At 47.5% G+C, this 23,624-nt stretch overlaps 2 protein-coding genes across 5 annotated transcripts in view; both read left to right on the top strand.

Moving 5' to 3' along the window:
• Positions 1-4,059, top strand: part of FAM178B (family with sequence similarity 178 member B) — a 170,837-nt gene extending 166,778 nt beyond the window's left edge. For all 3 annotated transcript variants that reach the window (XM_051976416.1, XM_051976417.1, XM_051976418.1), the window contains 3 exons: positions 1,632-1,709; positions 2,442-2,594; positions 3,667-4,059. In XM_051976416.1, coding sequence (XP_051832376.1) covers positions 1,632-1,709; positions 2,442-2,594; positions 3,667-3,687 — 252 coding nt within the window. In that variant the 3' untranslated portion in view covers positions 3,688-4,059. The remainder of the gene's footprint in view (positions 1-1,631; positions 1,710-2,441; positions 2,595-3,666) is intronic.
• Positions 3,695-22,691, top strand: SEMA4C (semaphorin 4C). 2 transcript variants are annotated; one of them, XM_051976412.1, is made up of 15 exons: positions 3,695-3,835; positions 14,110-14,260; positions 16,274-16,422; positions 16,548-16,610; positions 16,830-16,928; positions 17,014-17,110; positions 17,219-17,335; positions 17,455-17,606; positions 17,798-17,973; positions 19,098-19,242; positions 19,399-19,621; positions 20,607-20,719; positions 21,013-21,170; positions 21,263-21,330; positions 21,505-22,691. In XM_051976412.1, exons 2-15 carry the CDS (start codon positions 14,152-14,154, stop codon positions 22,332-22,334), a joined length of 2,499 nt encoding a protein of 832 aa, XP_051832372.1. In that variant the 5' UTR covers positions 3,695-3,835; positions 14,110-14,151; the 3' UTR covers positions 22,335-22,691. The 2 variants fall into 2 exon arrangements, with proteins under 2 accessions (XP_051832372.1, XP_051832371.1); XM_051976411.1 differs by lacking the exon at positions 3,695-3,835 and adding an exon at positions 10,230-11,707.
• The last annotated feature ends 933 nt before the right edge of the window (positions 22,692-23,624 follow it).

The following is a 23,624-nucleotide window of genomic DNA, read 5'->3' as shown; positions in this document are numbered from 1 at the left end:
TTACAGATTTAGACCTGGAAGGGATCTTAGATACTTTTTAGTCTAACTCTCCATTTTACAGATGAAGAAACTGAGGCAATTAAGGTTAAATGACTCACCCAGGGTCCCACAGCTAGTATGTGTCTGAGGCCAGATTTAGGCCAGGTGCCCTGTCCACTGTGCACCTAGCTACCTTGTACCAGCTGGAAGGGACCTTTAAAGCCATCCTGCAAACTACTCCTTTAATAAATATGAAAACTGAAGTATAAATATATCTAAATATTGGTACTGCTCATTGATTCATGTCCTTCCTCTGCTGCTCTTATATATCAATGTCTATCTCCTCTTGCCCAGTAGACTATATAATGCCTTGAGGAAGGGGCTATTTTGTCTTTGTTCAATATCCAGCATACAGCAGGCTTTTGAATTGGCTTCACTATCTATTCCTTAAAAAGGGGTCTACAGAACTTAGTGGAAAGCAGTCCATATCTGCCCTCCAGAAATTTATAGTCAGGGGAGACAAGGCAGATGAGTACCTCTATTTTCTTTTGTAATAGATTTTTAAACTCAGTTTTATTTTCTTGGAGTTAAGAATATAGAGATGTTTTATGGTGTATATTTAGAAGACTATAGAGCCATTATATTTCTACTCATAAAAGAAAAGATTTGAATCTTTGGAGGATGGGAAGGGAAAAAATTACTCAATGGAGAAAAAAGCTGGTAGAATTTGGGTTTGGGGATGTCTGGATCAATCCTTCAGGTTCCTTGCAAACTTGGCTAGAAGCAGGCTTCCAGTCTTACTTATCTGAGTCTTATTGGAGTTTTCCTACCCTGGGAGCTGCTGTTTGGAGTTCAGTGTGAAAATGAACCCTATGATAGAGCTTGGGCATTAAAACAAGACTCCTAGAGCTTGAAGGTATAAATTAAAGCGCGCTGCTCTGTGTGTGTGTGTGCGTGTGTACACATTTATAGATATACACATGTGTACATACATCTATAGATGTCTGTCTATATTTACATGTGTCTATATATAGCTATATATCTGTCTAATATATATATATATCTGTATATGTCTATACCTGCCTATCTATCTTTATCTAGTAACTAAGTGATGCAGTGGGTAGAGTACCAGGTCTGGGGTTACTAAGACCTGAGTTCAAATTTGACTTCAGACACTTGCTAGCTAGGTTAGTGATTCAAGGTTAGTCACTTAATCCCTATTTGTATCAATTCCTCATCTGTAAAATAGTAACACATTGGAGAAGGAAATGACAAACCACTCTTATTATCTTTGCCAAGAAAACCCCATGGTCAAAATTCATAGGATCATGAATGGTCAAATACAATAAAAACGTGTGTGTGTGTATGTGTGAATTTGGACGTGACTAATCTGGGAATTTGTTTTGCTTGACTATATTTGTAATGGGTTTGGTTTTGTTTATTCCTTTCTCAATGGGTAGAGGATAAGGTGGGAGGTAGAGAATTCAGAACTGAAAATAAAATAAAATTGAATTTCAAAAAAAGAAAGTTAAAAAAAAAAGAGAATCCTAAAAAGGGAAAGAAAAAGCTGTAAGAGGGGAAAAGTTAGGGGGAAATCCCTTCCCGTAAAATCCCCATTCATCCACCCTTCTAACTCAGTGCTTCCTTAACAGGTCTGCTATCTGTGCCATAGCCTCCTGACGATGGCTGGCATGGTGGTTGGCAGTCAGAGCATCACTACAGATAAATGGGTGAGTGGGGAGCCATGAGGATGGAGGGGAGCTCCTGAACTCTTCTCTTCATCTGTTTAGTGAGCTGGGGCGGCTCTTAGATGGAAGCTCAATGTAAGGAACTACAAAAAGTGTGTGACTGAGTCAGTCATAGCTGGGCCCGTTTGCCCTTTATAATTCATTATATGAAGTTTTCCTAACAAGACGATGACAAAGTCTGTGGCCATGATGGTGAAGGAATACTGGATTTGGAGTCAGGAAGATGAATTCAAATCTAGCCTCAGACAGTTACTAACTGTGACCCTAGGCAAGTGCACTCAAGCTCCTTTGTTGTAGAGCAAAAATAATACTAGCACTTACTTCCCAGGTTTATGGGTTTAAGCTATTATCATTTCACTTCTTTGTTCCTTAGTTTCCTCACAAGCAAAATGAGAGAGTTGGACATAGTGAGCTCTTAAGTTCCCTCTACATCTTGGTCCTCTGATCTAGGACTTAACTTACCTCCTTCTTCCATTTTCCCCTCCCTATTTCCCCTCTCTGTTCTGGACAAATGATATTGTGGTACAGCTGTCCTGGCTAGCCGTGCCCCATTCCTGAAGGCTTCCCAAGATTGATTAGAAAGGATTCTTTGGAGATATTTTGTCTCAGTCTATCTGACCACATTCTGACTTCTTCCATCCACTCTGGTGTTCTGGGTCTCCCACATCCCTTCTCTCCACCCCCTCCCTCTCCCTCATTTTCTTGTCTTCAAAGGGTGAGCTGCAACAGCTGTGTGTGCAGTTGGAGAGACAGGTCACCACGCACATCCACGAGAGCCCGCAGGCCATGTATCGGACCAAACTCAAGGACCTGGCAGCCCAGACCTACATCCGCTGGCAGGAGCTCCTGACCCAGTGCAGGCCCCAGGTAACACCCTTTGTAACTCTTAGCCCCCAGCCTGGGTGGGAAGCAGGGGAGGGGCCCGACTGACCAGAGCCTACAGCCTGCTCCACCCTAACTGCAGCTGCTGGAGCTGGGAGGGCAGTGGAGAGGAAAAAATGACTGGCACTCTTACCATCATTATTTTTAAAATGTGTTGGTTGTCCAGTTTTTGTGTGGATGATTGAATATGCCTTTCCTGATTTAAAGGGAGACCGAGTCTTGGGGAGGGGGAACCAGAAAAATGGCTTTCCAAAATGGGACTTAACATCCATCCATCCTTTTCCCTAACTACCATCTTTTTTCTAAGCTGGACCTGGCATCCTCATGGTGCCTGGGAGAGGACAACTCCGTTGGGACCCACTCCCAGTTCTCACAAGGGATTCCTGACTCCTTTTTCTCTCTTTACTATGTCCTGCTCCCCTCACCGATCTTTGTCTCCTAGGTTACAGGGGCAAAAACCACTGAATTCTTCCTATGAAGGACAAGGAAATCCCAACCAGAGTCTTCAGTCCTTGCTTGAGAACTGAGGGACAGACCATTTTTTCATTCATTCTTTTTTTCTCTTTGTCCTATTCCTCTTTATTTGTCATTTCTGACTTTCTTCTCTTTCCCCTGTTAATAAAGAAATATTTTTCTGGTGGTAATAGGGCACCACCAAGTAGGGCACACAGCTGGGGCATATCACTGGATATATCTAGAGTCCACCTGACCTGTGAATAAAATGGAAAAAGCCTTTCCTCAGCTCTTAACTATGTGGGAGAAACTATGCAAAGCTTATCTCCCATGGAAGAGATTAGGGTAAAGAAAACGTGGTTTACACCTTGTGCTCCTGTATTGACCTGTGGGAAATCAGATTTGGAAAAATCTGGAGCCATTTTCTTGTCCAAGTCACATCTAGGTATCTTCCCCCATCCAGGCTGGGGAAGGGGAGGGGAGCGGGTGGACTGCATATGTCATGACAGAACAGTCTAGGAAGACTCATCATCAACTCCTACTTCACTCTCCAGGTGAGATCACATAATGTGCTTTTTAATTTTTTTAAACCCTCCCCTCACAGGACCAATACTACAACCCTTGAAAAGAGACCTACAGGGGAGCTGGGATGGAGCTGACTGGAGCTTTTTGGCATAGGCAGGACGACTAACAGAGGAATTGACTCAAGGAAAATAAAGGAGGCGAGGGGAAAATTGGGAACCAGAAGAGGAAGGGGATCCCAGCCCTATGGAGTGAGCATCTGCAGCTTCAGCTAATAACCATGTCTCTGACATGCATCAAGGAACTCTGCCTCCCACTCCTCTAGCCCAGCTTCTCTTATAACTCAGTCTTCTCCTGTTTGTCCACGTTTACCTTTTTCAGTCCTTCCCAGGACCCTGTTCATATCCATCCCAGTTTTTAATGTGTTCTGTTTGAGATTAGGTTCCTGTTTGCACTTTAAAGTCTTATTTCAGCATCAAGTGAGTCAGAAAAGCTCTTTATTCTATAGTCCTTCCTTAGAATTTCAGTGGAAGGGATGAGGTGGAGATTGGTAGGCAATAGGGAGGAACCTGGAACTTGGTCAACCCCTTTCTAAGTTACTACTGCCCTGCTCCCCCTTGCTGTATCCCTCCTTCCTCTGATCAGAATCCAAACGTACCCTCCCCCCCAAAGCATCTTTGGCCATCTCCTGCATGATCTGGTGGATTTAGGGAGCTAGGGCATGTTGTTCTACCATTCCGAGAAACAATCCAAGACTGAGAAAGATTGCCCATTGTCAATGACAATATTATGACAAGATGCTAGAAATCATGAGATTTAGTGGATAGTTAGAACTGGAAAAAGATGTTAGAAAACATTTAATCCAACTCATTTTGTAGGAGGAAAAACTGCAGCCCAGAGAGGTCACGAGAAGCCTAGATAGGAATCCTACCCCTGACTCCCTGTCTCACCTGGGGCCAATCCTTGTAACTGCCTTCGTGGGTTAGGGGCATATGTGTATCCAGTGAGCCAGCCCTACCAAGCTTAACACTTAGGTTAACTACATTTTAAGTGGGGTACTTTATTAAGTGGACCTGGTTTGGGGGTCTCCTTGTGGGTACGGCTCTTCCTTCCCTTCAGAAGCCCTTTCCCTGCTTGACTTTTCCATATTTCATGGATTCTGGACCCTAATGGAGACCCTGGAGATGTTGAGTTCTGTACAGAATGCCCTCCTTGCACCATTAGTGCTGTGAAGCTGGGAGCGGGGGAAGCCCTATTCCTTCCTAAGCAGCAGGTCAGTGGCAGAGGGGTTGAGTGGTATCCATTCTGCCCTTCCCACACATCCCCTGCTAAGCTCAGGTACTGTTGTTGGATGCTGCTTCCAGGGGGTGTACCTGTGTACCTGGCTTCAGGCAGGAGGGCAACAATATCTCATTCCCACCAATCAGCCTGTATTGCCAAGCCCCTTCATCACTTAAGCACTGGTGATTGCCCTCTCCCTCATTTTCCCTGGTGACACAGCTGCCTCCTTTGTCACTTACTATAACGAGTTTGTGGAAGGACTTATAATATCTGGGGAACTCCTAAATCCCATATGCTTTGGCCCTCCTTCGCCTCCATAGATAGGATACATAGGATTGGGCTTGCAGGACCATTGCAGAGAGAATAAGGACCTTGCTTCAGTGTATGTGGCCCGGACTGCAGACCTGCAGGGGAGTCCGGAGCCTCCTCACCTTATTTGTACACAACCTCCTCCCCTCAAGCACCCCAGCATGCTCGGCATCCAAGTAGCATTAATTATTAAGTGCCCTGATGCCCGTGGCACTGTGCTGGGTGCTGTACACAATGACACACCATCCCTCATTCTTTGCCATGTGATAGGTGGGAGGATACTATGGCTAGGATACTCGGGTGCCCAGGTTCTTTGGTCTGAGAGGTCTGGTTTCTGTTCCTGGCTCCGTCACAGGCCATTCTGGCCAAGTCCCCTCAATGTCCAGCGCATCAGTTTTCCTTAAGATTTCAGATAAACGAATTGAGAAGCCACTTCACTGGAGGGAGCCAGCCTTTACCCTCCCTTGGGGTTGCCTCTGTCTTCTGACAGGTGAACTCGATGACAGTTAATCTTCAGTTTTCTCTGGAAACCTGGAAATCACCTTAGAAATTTCCCGTCTTTGTTCCTGCAGCCAGGGGCAGACCGGGAGCAGGTAGTCCCTGGAGACTGAGCTGAGCTGGGGAATTTCCAGTTCTTGGAGACTTTCAAAAGGGATGAAAGACTCAGGTGTAGGCATTTTCAGTCTTCCTTTTCTCAGGCAGTGGACATGATCACTCATCTCCCAGTCACACACATACAAGAAACAAATACCCAGACACCAAGGAATATGTTTCTGGTTCTCTCCAAAGTTGACCAAGGAGACAGCCAGATCTTATGGATTTGATATGTTTAGAAAACAGGTGAATTTTCTTGGGCATCAGATTCCAGGGTTGGCTTGGCAAGCCTTAGTACATTTCCATGAAGATCTTTGACAAATCCAAATTTCTAAGCCCCTAAATGAAATCTAGAGACATTTTGCTGGAAAGACTTGTTAAAGGAATATCTCTGGGGAGGTCAATGAATAATTTATTCCTTCTTTCCCTAGGAGGACTCTTGGGGATAGGAATAGGATTTAAGAAAAGTTCAAACAATTTCCTTTTCTGGAGGAAGTGAAAGGAAGAAAGCCCTTGGTGCTTTAATAAGAGGTATTGACCTCTTATCTCCAGGTCCTGAAAGGAAAAAAAAAAAAAAAAAAAAAGGAAAGTGGAGGCAGTCAGTGGCACCTGGCACTGGGTTTAGAATCAGGAAGACTCTTTTTCAAGAGTTCAAACCTCATCTCAGATCTTTACTTGTGTGCTCCTGGACAAGTCACTTAACCTTATTAACCTCCATTTTTCATCTATCAAATGAACTAGAGAAGGAAATGGCAAACCTCTGGATTATGTTTGCCAAGAAAACCCCAAATGGGGTCACAAAGATTAGGATAAATTGAAACAACAAGGATGTCAAGTTAGAGCTCTCCTAGCTGATGTAAGGCATGGGAAACTCAGACTCCGGAGTGTTTTCTTTAATTCTTTTCCTTCTTTGGAAGAGAGTAAGGAGGCACCTTAGAATTTATCTAGCCCAGAATATTACAGGAGTTTTAATGCAGAGATCTATATGAATCTATATGAGAGTCAATAAACTTGGATGGGGAAAAAAATTACATCTTTATTTTCACCCACCTCTAAATGAGATCTAGCATTTCCTTTCATTATGAATGTAAGCCACAATAATTAGAGATCCATAGGCTTTACCAGATTGCCAAAAAGATCCATAACATGCAAAAAAGATTAATCGCTGATCTAGGTTATCTCTAGATTAGGAAACAAATACAGTAAAGGGAAACAACTTGATGATTAGATGTATGAAATCTAATAGGTGACAGAACTGACATTGTAACCTAGGTCTCAGTTCCTTGGGGTTGTCAATGTAGTTACATCATTTAGTCCTTGCACTCTCTAGTTTTGGTTTTCTACAAGGTAGTGTTTTTTAGAAGCCCATGAATGAGCTCTGTGTCCTCTCCCTGGACTGATATCCGGAGTTTAGTGTGAGGATCACCCAAGCAGAGTATTACAAATAAGGCTGAGACTAGGGGAAGCCTCACTAGTTAGAGAACTCAGTCCCCAAGCCACTGGGGAAACTGACCTGTGTACGAGTCCATTTTTAGGGGACTACCAAACGAGATGTAAGATGAAATTCATTGGGTATAAATGTCACTGATACAACATTTAAGTGTTTATATGAGTCAGACACCATAAAATACCGCTAGGATTGAAAAATCAACTTCAAAAGCACAAAATTGGGGAGACGTGGCTAAATAGCAGTTTGTCTGAAAAAGATCTGGGATTTTAATGGACTGGAAACTTAGTAGGACAACAGTGAATAGAGTTCCTGGTCCAGAGTTGGGAAAGCCTGAGTTCAAATCCCACCTCAGATACTAGCTGTGTGATCCTTGCCAAGTCATTTAACCCTGTTAGCCTCAGTTTCCTCATCTGTAAAATTTTCTCATCTGCAGAAATGTCAAAACCACTCTAGTATTTAAGGTACTCCAAATGGGGTCATAAGAGTCAGACATAATTAACAATTCAACAACAAAACTTATTATGAGTCAGCAGTTTGACATGACAACCAAAAAAAGCTAATTTGATCCTGAGCATCAGAGAGGTACAGCTTTTAGGAATAAAGAAGTGATGGTCCCTTTGTACTCTGGTCAGTAAGACCATATTTGGAATATCAATTGTATCCAAGTCCAGGAACCACAGTTTAGGAAGGATATTTTAAGAATTAGAGTATCCAGAGGAGAGCAACCAAGATGATGAAAGGTCTGGAATCCATATCATGAGAAAATTTGTTGACAGAACTGTGCAGTGTTGCCCAATGGAGGTGAAAGGGGAAGGAGCACTGACCTTGGAGAATCTGAGACCATTCCTGCCTTTGATACTTTGACTCTGGGCAAGTCACATTATCCTGGAGCCTCTATATTCCTCAATTATAAAATTAGGGAGTTGGACTAGATGTCCTCTGAGGTAATTTCTAGCTTGAGTATTTTCTTCCAATATGGCTACCTTCAAGTATTTGAAAGTTGATTGTGTAGAAGATGTTGGCCAGAATCAGATTCAGGAGCAATAAATAGAAGCTACCAAAAAGGCACAGATCAGGAAAAACTCAACAGATTGGAAGCTTCAACCAAAAAAAGGTTTGATGATCACTTGTCAGGTATGTCAGTGAACTTTCTGCCACACATGGATTGGATTAAATGGCTATTGAGAGTACTTTTAATTCTAAAAATTCAGTGAGTGCTTGAATTTAATAATAAATGGCAGCAGGCTAGAACAGGCTAGGGAATAAATGAAGCTCATCAACAATGTATCCTCCAAACTCTTTCAAAGAGTAATTATATTCCTATAGGTCCTGTGTATCCCTCCATTACAATCTGAAAAGAGGGTGGTTTTAAAATTTTTTAGTGGGAGAAAGATTTATGGAATCAAGAGTGATTTAGAATATTTAAGATTTCTGTTTCATTCAAAAAAGACCCTACACAAGTCAACATGCATTTGAGAAATTGGCTTATCTGCACTTAATTTTTCCTTTAAGAAAAATAAAACAATCTCCCCCCACCCAATATTCAGGAAAAAAAAAAACAAACTGGAAAACAAACTGAATAATCATCAATTGGCTGGACACATGATATTCAGTATGGTAAATTATGATGGATTTAGAATTAGAAAATCTGGTTTCAGATCCCAGCTTTGCTACTGCTGTGATTTCAGGCAAGTAGCTCTATGGGTCTATTCCCTTGTCTGTGAGATGAGGGGTTTTGATAGGTGACCTCTTGAGATCTCCAGTTCTAAATCTAATAATGCTTTGATCCTAAGGGACCAGGCAGATGTATAAGCCTTACTCTTTATACAACATAAGGGTTTTTTTTTTGTTTTGTTTTTGTTTTTTGGTTATTGCTTTAAACCAAAGCAATCTTTGGAATCTAAGCTTCCTGCTACATGATCTTTAAAAGGGCTGGATCTTGAGCAAGTGGGTCACTGGGAATTTTCTTCACTCACCCACTCAAAAAGGGACGTCATTGTTAAGGAAGGAAATCCAAGTGAATGCTTTAAGGTAGAAAAAGAAATCTTTTTCTAACCTGAGAAAGCAAGAAGCCTTATGGGCCTGAAACCTTTCTCTCCTTCCCCCCCCCCCCTCTTAAGAGGAGGGGTTATGGAGGAAACAGTCTGGTTCCTAGAGGTTTTTCATGTCTGACTTCACCTCCAGCCTCAGGGAACTGAAACCCCAGCGAGGTCCAGTAGAAACTGGCCCAGACATTGTGAAACCAAATCATCCTCTCAGTTTCCAGTGGGGTGCTCTTGTATACTTGAAGCCAAGGGTCTCAGTGACTATTCTATCATTTGTCTACACGGTTAACATATGAAGGTGAAGAATGCAGTCCAAGGAATTAGTGGACTCATTGTTGAAAGTTGGGACACCTGGGTGCCCACTCTAGCTTAGCAGGTCGGCAATAGCTATTTCCTTCTTCAATCAAGAGATCATTCTCCTTCCTCTCCTGAATTGAAAATTAAAAAATCTGCCCCATCCCCCTTCTTACAATTAGCAAATTGTTAACAGGATCTAAATCCCTAGCAATTTAAATCCTAGTAGTTTTGTATATATTTTTTTCCTCCTTGGGAGTTGGGAAATGTGCCTTTGGCTGGCATTTTGGTATGGGGAGGGAGCCCTCTTTTTTTTATTTACCAGCAAAGACATTATTGTTACAGAAACTAAACTCTGCTTTTTCCAATTATATCCACTGCTCTTCTGGTCTCCAGCCCTTAGACGCCAAGTTTTAACCCAGAACAAAAGTTGCTGTCGGAGCTGATTTATAATCTCATGAATATAGGGATTTATAACCCAAATCTGCTGACGGGCTTGAAACTAGGCTGCCCCTCCTGGGTGCACCATGCACCCCGGCTGTGGCAGTAGCAAGATGAAGCCAGGGCCAGAATCTACACCTCCGAGCTACCTCTTGTCCTTCCTTAGGGGCTCAGATTAACCCAGCTCCAAGGAACCTGAGGGGGAGGGGGAGGAAGGTGTGGGTGGGGAATGGGAGGGGCTACTAAATTGAAGGCTCTTCCTTTTTTCCACCTTCCCACTATGTGCTAGGACTTTGAAGAGCTGTTCTTGGACCTTGGGGAATTGACTGGTGGGAAGGAGGAAAGACTAAGACACCTCCCCAGTAAGGTTGGGCCAGAAATTTATTTTCGAGTGGATTTCTGGCTTTGAATTCCCCTCCCCCTTCCTCCAAGAAACTCCTGTTCGGTTTCTTTTATCTGAATATCTTGGCGTATCCGATTTTTAACCAAATCTTCCAGGTGTACCCCATGGTTAAGAATACATTTCAAAACGAGTGGGCTCGATTCATGCCTTGGGCTATGCCTCGGTGGTCAGGCGCTCGGGCTCCGTAGAGTTCCCGTATTTTTATTGCTGGGCTGAACTTGTTGATTAGGGCGGACAAAGTCTTTGTTCTTCACTGGCTGTGGATCTTAGAGCCCACCAACGTGCTTTCTTCCCCTCCTCGAAGCCCCAACTTTTTTTCTTTTTCAGTGAAGACAGAATTCGATTAGGGGGAAAGGTTCAGGGAATGGATTCTGGAATAACCAAAGTGTCTGATTTTGGTGGGAACCTTTCAAGCTTTTAAGGATCTTCTCTCCCTGTTCTTCTCAGAATGAAGATAAATCTCTTTCGATTTCCATCTTCTGCCAGATCCTTCTTGCCATGTGGCCTATGAACTGTTTTGAAATTCTCAGACCCACCCAACCTGGGTTTCCGAGTCCCCTAACAGCTTTCTGGGAGCCTCCAGCTTTGCCCTAAATCCTACGGCCTGCCAAGAGCAGCAAAACATCTTTATTTGGGAGGGGGGTAGTTTGGAGAGAATTGGGTGAGTCAAATCCCCTGCAGCTAATGCTGGTTCACTCCCCCCACCCCCAACAGGCATTATAGCCAGTGGGGTTGATTAGGAAAAAAAGACGACGGTGAAGAAGTCGGAGTAAGGGGACAGCAACCCCGGGAGAGGGCAGCATCTGACTGGGAAGGGGGACGGGGAATGGGGAGGCAGTTGTATTCAGGGAAAGGTGGGGGTGCTCCAGAGCTGCAGGCTGTAGGAAATCTTGGGAAACTCTAGGTGCGAGGTGGCCCAGTGGGCCATTGGCCCCCAGCTGGGCTGGAAGCCGGCTCAGCCCCGTCGCTGGCTAGCTCTCCCATCCCTCCCTCCTTTCCTCCCCCCCACTCTGGGTCGGGGCCTGACGTCAGGAGGGGGAGGTGGAGGGAACAGGAGCTGCCGAGAGGGAGCGGGAGAAGCAACGGCACGGGGAACCCCGCGACCCGGAGCCGAGCCGGGAAAAGGAGAGGAGCCCCGGGCCAGGGAGGGAGGGAGGGAGGGAAGGAAGGAAGGAGGGACACAGAGAGAGTGGGAGGAAGGCAGGCTGGGAGGAGGAGAAGGAGGAGAGAGCAGCCGCCAGAGCTGGAGGGACGCGAGGGCGGCGCCCGGGGATTTGAGCCGAGAGAAGCCGAGCGAGCTTAAGAGGTAAGTGGGACCGGAGCTGCGCGGGGCGGAGCGGGGGCTGTTGGGGGGCTGTTCCTTGCGCTCTGCGCCGGGGCCGGCACTGGTCGCCAGGGGCTGCTTTGTGCCCTATCTCTGGAACCTCCCTCGCGGGGGAGGGGCTGGGTTTGGGGGGCCCAGGATGCTGTGGCGCCCCCATAGCTCTGGCACAAGTGTTCCCGGGGGGCTCTGCCCCGATCTCGTCCCTCTGGCGCCGCGTCACCCTTGGCACAGCGCGCCCGGAGCTCTGCGCCCCAGAGTGACCTCCTAGTCCGGGGGCTGGGGAGGCGGGGGAGTCTTGCTAGGGGCGAGGAGGGCACCCGAATCCTGCTTTCTTGCTAGGGTCCGATATCCTGGGGGAGGTCTGGTTGGGGCTGTCTGTGAACTGAAGCAGGTAGCATCCTTCTCCTTTTGATTTTCTTGAAGCTCCCTGGGCCCCCCTCCCCGGTTGTCCCCATTTCCCCTCGGCCTTGATCCCGGCTGGCCCCTGAGAGTTGCCCCCCGTCTGGCTCCCCCTTCACCTCCTCCCCACTAGCGATGGAAAGTTTGGGGCGGGCTTCGGCTACGGCCGGTGCCGTGAGATCGGATTTCCCCACGGTACCCCCCCTTCCCTCCGCCCCCAGTACTTCCCGGGGGGCTGAGCCCGCGAGTGAGTACAGTGGAGAGAAGACAGGCTCTCCCCCAGACTCCCGAGTCCCAGATTCTAGAGATCTTTCGCCTGCTACGTACGGCTCCGGATCCAGAGAGTATGTTGCTTGCTCCAGCCTCCACCCCCTCGGGAGTCAGGAGCGCCGCGGGGAGGAGGGACCGGGCGGGGGGTTGGGGGTCCTCCTGGATCTTGGAGCACCCACTGCTCCCCCTCCCCCAGGGATCTGTTGTGAGTGGGGAGGGGGTGAAGAGAGTACTGGCCGCTGTTTGTGAGTTGAGAGGAGGAGCTGGGGGTGGGGGCGCCGTTGTCTGACTGGACTCTGCGGGCTAGCTGCTTAGGCTCGGCTCCTCCCTAGGGTGATGGGGGGGACATAGAGGGAGTAATGGGGGGTCTTGGGATGGGGGGAGGAGTAAAAGTGCCCCCCATGTGCGAGGGTCTGTGCCGGCAGGGGGCGTACGCTGGCCATGCCTCCGCCACGCTCCGGGCTCCGCGGCTTTGTTTGGATTCAAATCCCCGGAGCTGTGGGGAGGGAGGGGGAGTTAGGGTGTGCACGCTCTAAGGACCCTTTTTTTTGGGGGGAGGGCCCCATCTCTACTGTCACCCTGCTCCAGAACATTATTCCCTCCCTCCCCCCCTCCCCAGTCCTGTCCCACGCTGTGGGCATGGAGAGCTGCCCTGGGACTGGGATCCAGCTGGTCCGCCCAGAAGCGAGGGTCCCTGGGGTGAACAGTCCACAACTTGGGGGATCTCAGACTAGGTTCTGTGCTTGCCGAGCGTCGGGTCTGCCCCACCCCTCCAAGCTCCCTTTGGGTCCCTGGTGGAACCCCCTTTCCTGTCTTCTTTGTATGAACAGAGGGGAACTGTTTGATCGGAGCCTGAGACCTCCCATTTTCCCCCTACTCCCTTGGCCAGTGTCTCCTGGGAGGCTGCCCGAGGGACCGACAGGATGAGGCCCTGGTCATTTCCACGCCCATCCCACCCACTTCCTGCCTTCCTTCTGGGGGGAACAAAGGGGGATTTAGTGAGCTGGGCCCTGTCACCTCTGGGCCTACACTCCTGTTCTGCTGCTGTGCAGCTGGCCAGGTCGAGGGGCTGGAGCTATTGTTTCTGCCCTGTGGGAGGGCAGGGTCAGAGGTGGGGGGAGGTCAAGATGACAGGCTTGTTGGGCACAGCTCCTTCAGTGAGACCCTTGGAAAACTGGGTGACCCCCTCCTCTCTAGTGGAAGCAGCAGCACTGGGCTATTCTGGGTGGACAGGAGTTGACTGAGTTCTGAGAAAGCTGGGAATTGCGATAGAGGCAGGTCCCACTTCCAGAGTGTATTAAAAACCAAGCCATTCAGTAGAGGAGAGAGGGTGGGAGGAGGGGCCACTTTTCCCCCTTTTTATTTTTTAAACAACTTCCTGTAGAGGGAAGGGAGGAGGGGCTGAAGGAGAAGGTTAAAGCCAGGGGACTACTCCTTGGAGTCTAGGAGGGTAGGAAGTGTTCTCCCCCACCAGCTGACTCAGCTACCCACCCCCCCTCCTAGATAAAGAGCAGGAAGACCTTTGGGGGGAGGGGAAGTAAAAGGAAGAAAGAAGCCTGGGACCACCCTCTCAATCCAGAGAACTGTTGGCTTTAGGTAGATATCCCCATCAGGTGGTTGGCTAGTGTTGCTTTGTGTGGTCTTTTGAATTGAGCCCTCTCCCGTTTCTGATTTGTGGTCACTGGCCCGGCTGCTGACCCTTTCTCTTTCCTTAGGTAGGGCATCGGGTGCAGAGCCGAGGGCCGGGGGCAGGCACCATGGACCCATGCTTGGGCGTCTGGCTGGTGGCGTCGGCACTGCTGGGCCTGGGCTATGGGGACGATGCCTGGTGGAACCCTGTGCCTAGGAAGACGGTGTCCTATGAGGGTGAGTGCCTCAAGCCATGGGGATAATGGATAAATGGGGAGTGGGAGGAATAAGCCGAGACTGCGACTTTCATTCCAGCCCGACTCCTTTCCTTGTTCTCAGATTCCCCACTGACTCTTGGTGTTGGATGCTTTCTAAGAAATCTTTGTGGGTAGCCCAAGGGATATAGAGACAGGAGCAAAACAGAACTTTTGGGGTCTCTTCCTGACATTTTCTGGGCCCTTGGAAGCAACGCTCCTCTCCCAGTCTTAGCTGTTACTGTTTTATAGAGCAAAATCACTTCCCTGCTTTCTGTACTAACAATTTAGGGCTTGCAGACCAGTCCAACTCCATTTTACAGATGAGGAAACCGAGGCCTCAAAAGAGGGGTGGTGACTTTCAAAGCCACTCAAGTTTGGCCTTGAACTTGTATATTCCAGTTCCAAAGGCGACGCTCTATGGCACCAGCTGCTAGTAATACTGAAAGACTAAGGAAAGAACCAAGAGCCAGTTGGAAGGAGTGCTGTAGAATACGCAGCCATCCTATACCGAGTTGCCATTCCAGTCTCCCCTCCCCCCATTACTCTAGGGAACCTGCTTACCTTTTCAACTTCTTATTGATCAGAGTCCTTACTTCCTTTCTATAGCTGTGCACCAGACACAGTATAAGACTGGCAGGGGGCCCTTGTGGTGACTTCCTTCCCTAGTTCCCCCAACCTGGCTGTGGCAGCCAGGTGATGTCAGGTGTTTGTGTCACCTGCAGGCCCTGGGGATCCCAGGATGAGCTCATCTCCCACAGGCCCCATGCTGGATGCTAATGAAGCCCTCCCATGTCAGCCTGTGTCCGGCTACGTCATTGGCTCCAGAGGCCAAGGGGATGGGGAGAGAAGGACCCTGAGGACAGGCTAATGGCTATTTTGAGGGCCGATGTCATGAATGTGTGAACATTGTACAGCAGCTTTACTTGTGCTTTATGAGTGGCTGGGGGCTGAACAGGCTCCAGCATTTAACCCTTGGCCTAGACTCCTGTTCCACTTTGTGTCTCATGCTTCCCAAATTTATAGTGCCCTGATCTTTCCTCTCCACTCTGTCTCTTGCCACTTTGATTTTCTTCTTCTGTGTTTATTCCCTTATAGGGATAGGGATGGGGATCTGTGATTTCATTAGTTTTGGGAACTTCTAGGTGAAAAAACTCCATTACCAATGTAAATGCTTATCTTTTCTGCAACTTATAACCTTAAGAAGGCAAACTGTCATTGAGATGTTAAGTGACTGGTTTACTTAGGATTACCTGGAATATATGTCAGAGATGCTTGCCTTGACCTACGTGACCTATATCTTACTGGCTCCAAGGCTGGCTGGTTAGCCTTATGATTTCGGCTATGGTGGGTGCTAGTCGCCCTTTTCTATCTATATATATTCAATGTAACACAGAAGAGAATTGCTCAGTGATTGGATTGGGTTTCTTCTGACACTGTGACTTGATTCTGCCAGTTTTGTTCCCGCTCTTGGGTGAGAAAGGCAGAAGGATGTCATGTCCCAAAGCCAGAGCTTGGCTGGATTCTAGCATCAGATGGGTGTACAAAGGAGGAAGCGGGAGTGGAAGAAAGGAAGTTGGGAGGGGGAAGGTCTCCCCCCACCGGAGGTGCTGCTGACCCTGAGCGCCGTCTGTCTGATGGCTTCCTTTGGCTAGAGGCTGTGGCCGGGATATCCTTCCTTCCTACTTACCCGTTATGATTTACTCCCTCCCAAGCCTGGGAAAGGGTGAGAAAGCTAAATGGAGCTCCTGGGGGCTGAGGGCTGCTCCCACCACTGCCTCCTCCTGCTTCAGACCGGTAAAGCACCATGGCCTGCTTTGACTGTAAGGTGGGAGCTAATAATAGTGGGAAAGGTGGGCAGATTATTAATTTTGTTTTTTGCAGGGGAAGCTAGTAGGTGATGATACAGGGGAGAGCCAAGCCTCTGTCTTCTCCCCACTCCCACTAGCAGCCCCCACTCCCTTCCTCTTCATTGACCAACTTCATTGTCATACAGAGTTGGCAGCTGTGGTAAGGCGGTTCTCTCAAGTGGGCATCCAAGACTTTCTAACGCTGACGCTGGCTGAAAGCAATGGGGTCCTCTATGTGGGGGCCCGAGAAGCCCTTTTTGCCCTCAGCTTGGAGACCCTGGAGCTGCAGTCAGTGGTGAGAGAAGTGATAGTGACTCCAGGTGGAGGGGACTGGGGTCAGGATGGGTATGAGGCATATTGAGCTAGTGCTAAATGACTCTCTTCCCTCTCTCCCTCTTCCCCACTTCTCCTTGTTCCTAGATCTCATGGGAGGCTACAGTGGAGAAAAAGGCTGAATGTATCCAGAAAGGGAAGAGCAACCAGGTACAGGATTCTTATGGCATTGTTGGGTGTGAAAGAATGGGAAAAATATGGAGAGGGAAGTTGAAAGCCTTAGATCTCGTTCCAAGAGTAAAAAATTACTTTATTTTGAAGAACTTGTGTTTCTTTCTTTCTCCCCCCATGCTTCCCCATGCCTTCTTTTCTTTAGCTATACTTTGCCCCATGTCATTTGCCCTTTACAGAATGTCTCTCTTTTCCTAGACGGAGTGTTTCAACTTCATCCGCTTCCTGCAGCCGTATAACTCTTCACATTTGTATACCTGTGGAACCTACGCCTTCCAGCCAAAGTGCACCTACATTGTGAGTATTGCTCTCCTGAGAACCTGCCCTCCTTCTCTGGGCCCCTGGGACTGCTGCCTTTCACTCTTGGTCTTTTCCATCCTAGGATGTACTTACCTTCTCTCTGGAGCATGGGGAGCTTGAAGATGGGAAGGGCAAATGTCCCTATGACCCAGCCAAAGGCCACACTGGCCTCATTGTGGGTGAGTGGCCTTTTCTCGAGGGATGTTGGGACCCTAAGAAACTAGCTCTTGCTTGTGAGTGAAGCCTCATCTGGAGTCCTTAACTGGATTATCCTTTGTCTCCCATAGATGGTGAGTTGTATTCAGCTACACTCAACAATTTTCTGGGTACAGAACCAGTAATTCTGCGCAACCTGGGGCCTCACTACTCCATGAAGAATGAGTACCTTTACTCTTGGCTCAATGGTGAGCCCTGGGATGGTAGCTTGGCTGGTGGAGGGATGTGTCGGGATGATCGAGGATGATCTTAGCTCTGAGTTCTCAGATGTTTCCTTGCACTAACTCTTCTCCCTCTTTGTCAACAGAACCCCATTTTGTAGGCTCTGCCTATGTTCCAGAAAGTGTGGGGAGCCCCACAGGTGATGACGACAAGATCTACTTCTTCTTTAGTGAGCGAGCCGTGGAGTACAATTGCTATGCTGAGCAGGTGGTGGCTCGAGTGGCTCGAGTTTGCAAGGTATAAAGCAGTGAGATGGAACCCTGGTGGTGGGGCCAGGACAGAGCGCTGGGGAGGACAAAGTGAGGAGAGAAAGCCAAAAACAGGTTTCATCTGGATGCTCAGGCCCTCCCAGAACGGTGGGAGCCTGGGGCTTCCAGGGGCAAGTGGCGGATGGGGCTGCCTCATGGATCGCTCCTTCTCTGGCATAGGGAGATATGGGAGGTGCACGGACCCTGCAGAGGAAGTGGACGACGTTCCTGAAGGCCCGGCTGGTGTGTGCTGCTCCTGATCGGCAACTCTACTTCAATCAGCTTCAGGCCCTGCACACCCTGCAAGGAGACAATTGGCTCAACACAACCTTCTTTGGGGTCTTTCGGGCCCGATGGTGAGTCAGAGAAAGGGATGGAAAGCTGGAAAAGAGCAGCAGGTTGGGGAACAGGGAAACATCCAAGTAGTCAACTGCCCTCCGTCCAGGTGCCAGGGCAGTAATAATTCACGTTGCTGGAGCGATTTAAAAATCCAATAAAGGAGAGAAGGCTGAGTATCAGATATTGTTGCTCTATAAGCTATATATGCTATATAAGCATAAGGATATTGACCCTGGAATTACTTCAGGAGCAAGTCGAGTACTTGGTAGCAGAAAAAGATCATTGGCTTTGGAATCAGAAGACAAGGGTTTAGGCCCTGGCTCTGCTGCTACCACCTTTATGACCATTTAATCTCTTTGGGCCTCGGTTTCCTCAACTGTAAAATGAAGGATTGTACTAGGTGATCTTTAAAGACTCCTTCTAGTTTTAAATTCTTGTGGTCCTAAGGATTATGTTGGGCTTCTTCTGATTCTAGAATGTGTTCTAAGTTCTGACCTCTGGAATTGTCTTGTTATTGTTGTTAGTTCTAAACTTCTTGTAGATATAGTAGTAGCAATGATGCCTTTTTTGGTCCAGACCTGTGATTTCAAGGGTGTAGGGGAGTTACTGGCTTATGAGTTTTAGATAACTATTTGCCCAGGGTGACGAGCTGGTTTTGTGGCAGAGGTTGTCTACGAATTCAGGGCTTCCTAAATTCCTAGGCCAGCTCTCTATTCACTACAACAGAATGCTTAGCCAGATTTCACATTTATATAGCAATCTAAGGCTGTGTCCATCATTTACAAAAATATATTATGGTGCTAAGCACTGCCGATACAGAAATGAGACAATCCCTGTTCTCAACGTTGTATGAAAGTACATGTAGAATAAGTAGAAAATGTTATTCAAGGTAGTTTGGAGAAGAAAGACCCAAGCAGTTGGGGGATCAGGAAATGTTTACAAATATTTTCCTCGTAGTAGTTCTGGGGGGTGCATAGCATACTTACTAACATCTCTATTTTGTATGCTCGGGAGGTTGTACCACATAGGTATCAGAACATACCGAGGACATTGGGCTTCTACCTTTAATGTCACTATTTTTTCTACTAAATTACTCTCAAGAACCAAATTTAAAATCTTCATCTCTTTCCTTGTTCCTTAGGGGAGATGTGGACCTGTCAGCCATATGCCAGTACCAATTAGAAGACATTCAGCGAGTGTTTGAGGGGCCCTACAAAGAATATCAGCAACAAGCACAGAAATGGGGGCCTTACACTGATCCAGTCCCTAGTCCTCGGCCTGGCTCAGTGAGTCTTAGATGTTCTTGAGTTCATGGTGGGAGAAAAGCCGATGGCAGGAGACCCTAGTACTTGTTGCCCACGTTTGTTCCTTGGGCTGGGGAGCCTGCTAGTGGCTACTGGTCTTAGCCACGGGATGACTGTCTTCCCCCTCCCTTTCCCCAGTGCATCAACAATTGGCACCGACGACATGGTTATACCAGTTCTCTGGAGTTGCCTGATAACACCCTTAACTTTGCTAAGAAACATCCACTGATGGAGGGACAGGTGGCACCTCGGTGGGGTCGACCCCTGCTGGTGAAGAAGGATACCAATTTCACTCACCTAGTGGCTGATCAAGTGAAGGGGCTCGATGATGTGACTTATGATGTGCTATTCATTGGAACAGGTATGGTTTTAAGAAGTGTTGGACTAAAGATATCTGAGGTGTTCTCTATGGATGATATATGAATCTCTATTTTTTTCTTTTAAAATTTTTATTGCTATTCTTTTTATATCACTATTTCCTAAATCATTGTGCCATCTCCCATCCCATTCCCAACCTCCCTTTTCTAACAAATAAACCAAAGCATAGTAAAACAAATTAAAACATTGGCTGTTTCTGAAAAATAAGCTTCATTCTGTATCTCCACTACTATTCTCTTGAGAGGTGGGAAGCATGCATCACCATCAGTTTTCTGAAATCATGAGCAGAGATCTGGACTCCTTTAATGCTTTTTTATTTTACATTATTGTGGGAATTGTGCAAGTTTGGTTCTGTTCGCTTTGCATCAATTAATTTAGATTATCCCAAGTTTCTTGGAATTCTTCACGTTCATCATTCCTTATGATACAGTAATATCATTACATTAACATATCACATTTAGTTCAGTTATTCCTTGACTTAATGAGTAACCACTTCCCTCCTTCTTTGCTAATACAAAAAGTTCTCCTAAAAGTATTTTATATTTGGAACCTTTCTTTTTATTTACTTATTTTTTATTTTATTTTATTTTATTTTTAATTATAGCTTTTTATTTACAAGATATATGCATGGGTAATTTTTCAGCATTGATAATTGCAAACCTTTTGTTCCAATTTTTCCCCTCCTTCCCCTCACCCCCTCCACCAGATGGCAGGTTGACCAATACATGTTAAATATGTTAAAGTATAGGAACCTTTCTTTTTAACAATGATCATTTTCATTTTTGCCTGTATGATGAATATAAGATGAAACCTCAGAGTTGTTTTATTGGCATTTATTATTAGTGATTTGGAGCATTCTTTTATATGGTTGTTGATAGTGTGTATTTATTCCTTTGACATGCTTATTATTTGACCACTTATTTATTGAGGATTATTACTCTCCTTTTCCCCTACTTTGTTCCCATCAGGGGATGGCTGGCTCTACAAGGCTGTGAACTTGGGTGCTTGGGTCCATGTGATTGAGGAACTACAGGTGTTTGATAAGGAACCAGTAGAGAGTCTTGTCCTGTCCTATGATAAGGTAGCACAATCACCTTCCATGGCCTGTTTATTGATACCTAGACCAATTCTATCTTCCCATATTTTCATCTCCTATTTTTGATCTGCTTTTCCTCCTCTCCCAAACCTTATCTTTTGAAATTCTCTAGGTCACCCTCAATGTCTTAAGAACTTCCTTTCTCTTCTTACTCTCGCTGTATCCCAAGGTTCTGATTTGTCTTCTCTATATATATTTCATTGTATTTAGTCCTGGCAGCATCTCTGCAGGTAGTGGGCTCCTGATGACCTTCCTCTTTCCCTGCCTTCCCCCCACAGAAGCTGCTGTTTGCTGGTTCACGGTCACAGCTGGCTCAACTTCCCTTAGCTGACTGTAGCAAGTACAGATCTTGTGCCGACTGCATCCTTTCCCGTGATCCCTACTGTGCTTGGAGCACCAACACCAGTCGATGCGTACCTCTCCGTGGTAACCTTAAGTGAGTTGCACTCCATGTTCCAAGAGACTAGGATGTGGAGATTTGGGGTGGTAGGTGCTCTTCCTAACTCTGGCTCCCCCTTCCTCCACTAGATCTCCATTTATCCAGGACGTGGTGAATTCAAATACAGGCCTTTGCAACCTTCGACCCAACAAGAAAGGTGAGTTGCTTTTTGTTCAGAGGTAGGTGGGATGGCATTTACAATGACTATATAAGGTGCCAGAGATTGTTCTCATCCTAAAGAATTGCTGAATTGGGTTGATAAGAATGGCTATGTCTCCACTGTCCCCCTGAATTTTTACACTAAATCCTCCCATTCTTCTTTTTCCTACAGTTAAAATCACTCCCAAGAACATCACTGTGGTGTCGGGTACAGATTTAGTGCTCCCATGTCGCCTTTCCTCTAACCTAGCACATGCTCGTTGGACCTTTGGGGGCCGGGAACTCCCAGCTGAGCAGCCCGGCTCGCTGCTCTACGACGTCCGACTGCAGGCGCTGGTGGTGTTGGCGGCCCAGCCCCGCCACGCTGGTGCTTATCATTGTTTCTCTGAGGAGCAGGGAGCACGGCTGGCTGCTGAAGGCTACCTGGTGGCAGTAGTAGCCGGTCCATCAGTGACGCTGGAAGCTCGGGCCCCCTTGGAGAATCTGGGATTGGTGTGGCTTGCAGTAGTGGCCCTGGGGGCCTTGTGCTTGGTACTGTTGCTTCTAGTGTTATCACTTCGACGCAGACTGCGTGAAGAGTTAGAGAAAGGGGCCAAAGCAGCCGAGAGAACCCTGGTATATCCGCTGGAGTTGCCCAAGGAGCCCACAAGCCCTCCCTTCCGGCCTGGGACTGAACCTGATGAGAAGCTTTGGGACCCAGTTGGTTATTACTACTCAGATGGTTCACTAAAGATTGTCCCTGGCCATGCCCGCTGCCAGCCTGGGGGAGGACCCCCTTCTCCACCTCCTGGAATCCCAGGCCAGCCCCTGCCTTCTCCGACCCGACTTCACTTGGGGGGTGGACGCAGCTCCAATGCCAATGGTTATGTGCGGCTGCAGCTGGGTGGAGACGACCGGGCAGGACCTGTGCATCCTTTGCCTGAGTTGGCAGATGAACTGAGGCGAAAACTGCAGCAGCGCCAGCCGTTGCCTGACTCAAATCCCGAAGAGTCATCTGTATGAGAGGAGCCCCCCCACAATGGGGGGGTGCAGCTCCGACTTTTGCACAGGCACCAGCTACCTCAGGGACTTGGCTGCAGGCACCTGCTTTGCCCGGGATAGACCCTAGCTAGGGAATTGCCCTATCTAGGTTGGCTCCTATCCAGCAACCTGCTCTGCCATGGAGACCTGCCCTGCTCACCATGGGCTCTGCCATGTGGGTTTGCGCTGTTCTGGGCTTTTGCCTTCTGGGCATCAACCCACAAATGGCCTCTTCTTTACATAGAGAGGAGGCCAAGGATCCTGCAGACAGACCTTTGGCCCCAGCAGCCAAAATCTTTTCAAGACAGAAATTCCAGGTGTGTGTGTGTGTGTGTGTGTGTGTGTGTGTGTGTGTGTGTGTGTGTGTGCATAGTGCACGTGTGTGTATGTATATATGTGCATAGTGCACGTGTGTGTGTGTACACATGTACGTTTGTGTGTAATGTGACTTTCCTGTTTCTGTCTAGTCTTCCCTGGCCTGGGGCCTTCCTAGGGGCTTCTTCCTGGACCTATGAAGGGGAAGAGGCCTGGGGTTGTACCACTCTGCCTTCTTTGCCCCCGCCTGCCCAGAGGCCTGTGATGGTATATAACCACTTCTTAAGGGAAGGAGGAATAGTGGGGCAGAGATGTACATATGGGGGTGGGAGAGGGAGGTAGGGTACCCCCTTTGGAAAGTAAATGCTCAGGGGTGGGCCTGGGCCTGTTCTTAGGGCTGTGAATGTTTTAAGAGTCAGGGGAGGGAGGTGGGGCCCTTTTGTTGGGGATAGTGGGGAGGGGTTCCTGCTTGGCCTTCAGGGGGCTCAGTGGTATTTTATACTTGTGGGGAGGGGGGTGGGGAAGGAAGGGGATTGTGGCTTATCCAGCACAACCTCTCCCAGCAGGAGGAGTAGGGGTCCTGACAGTGTAATTTATTGTGTCCCTGCATATTTATTTGTTGTAAATATTTGAATATTTTTATATTGCAAAATAAAAGAGAAAATAAGCCTAAGGCCAGTTCCTGGGATGCTGGTCAGAGATCTATTTAGATCCTCCTAAAGTTTGAAGGAGGACAAAGATGATGATGCCTAAGCACTGGAAAGAGAAGGCTTGGTGGGAAAAGGAGCTGGGAGTTTTAAGGAGCTAAGCAGGGGGTGAATGATGGGGGTGGGGTGGGGGAGCCCTTCCTTGTTCCAGAATTATAGGGTAGCGAATTGGACTGTCGGCCCTCTGCTCTTTGTGGGGAGGGGGGTGGGTGGGCAGCTCTGGCTCCAGTTGTTTCCCACAGTGGTGGCC

Source organism: Antechinus flavipes, chromosome 2 (genome assembly GCF_016432865.1).
Source record: "Antechinus flavipes isolate AdamAnt ecotype Samford, QLD, Australia chromosome 2, AdamAnt_v2, whole genome shotgun sequence".
Taxonomy (NCBI): Eukaryota; Metazoa; Chordata; class Mammalia; order Dasyuromorphia; family Dasyuridae; genus Antechinus; species Antechinus flavipes.
This window is presented reverse-complemented; position numbering and strand designations above follow the sequence as displayed.

Bases quoted from the DNA above. Each gene is read 5' to 3' on its own strand.
- SEMA4C (XM_051976412.1), top strand. From the start codon at position 14,152: ATGGACCCATGCTTGGGCGTCTGGCTGGTGGCGTCGGCACTGCTGGGC. The intron at 17,111-17,218 runs GTGAGTGGCCTT...TGTCTCCCATAG, and splicing joins CCACACTGGCCTCATTGTGG to ATGGTGAGTTGTATTCAGCT. The intron at 21,171-21,262 runs GTGAGTTGCACT...TTCCTCCACTAG, and splicing joins CCTCTCCGTGGTAACCTTAA to ATCTCCATTTATCCAGGACG.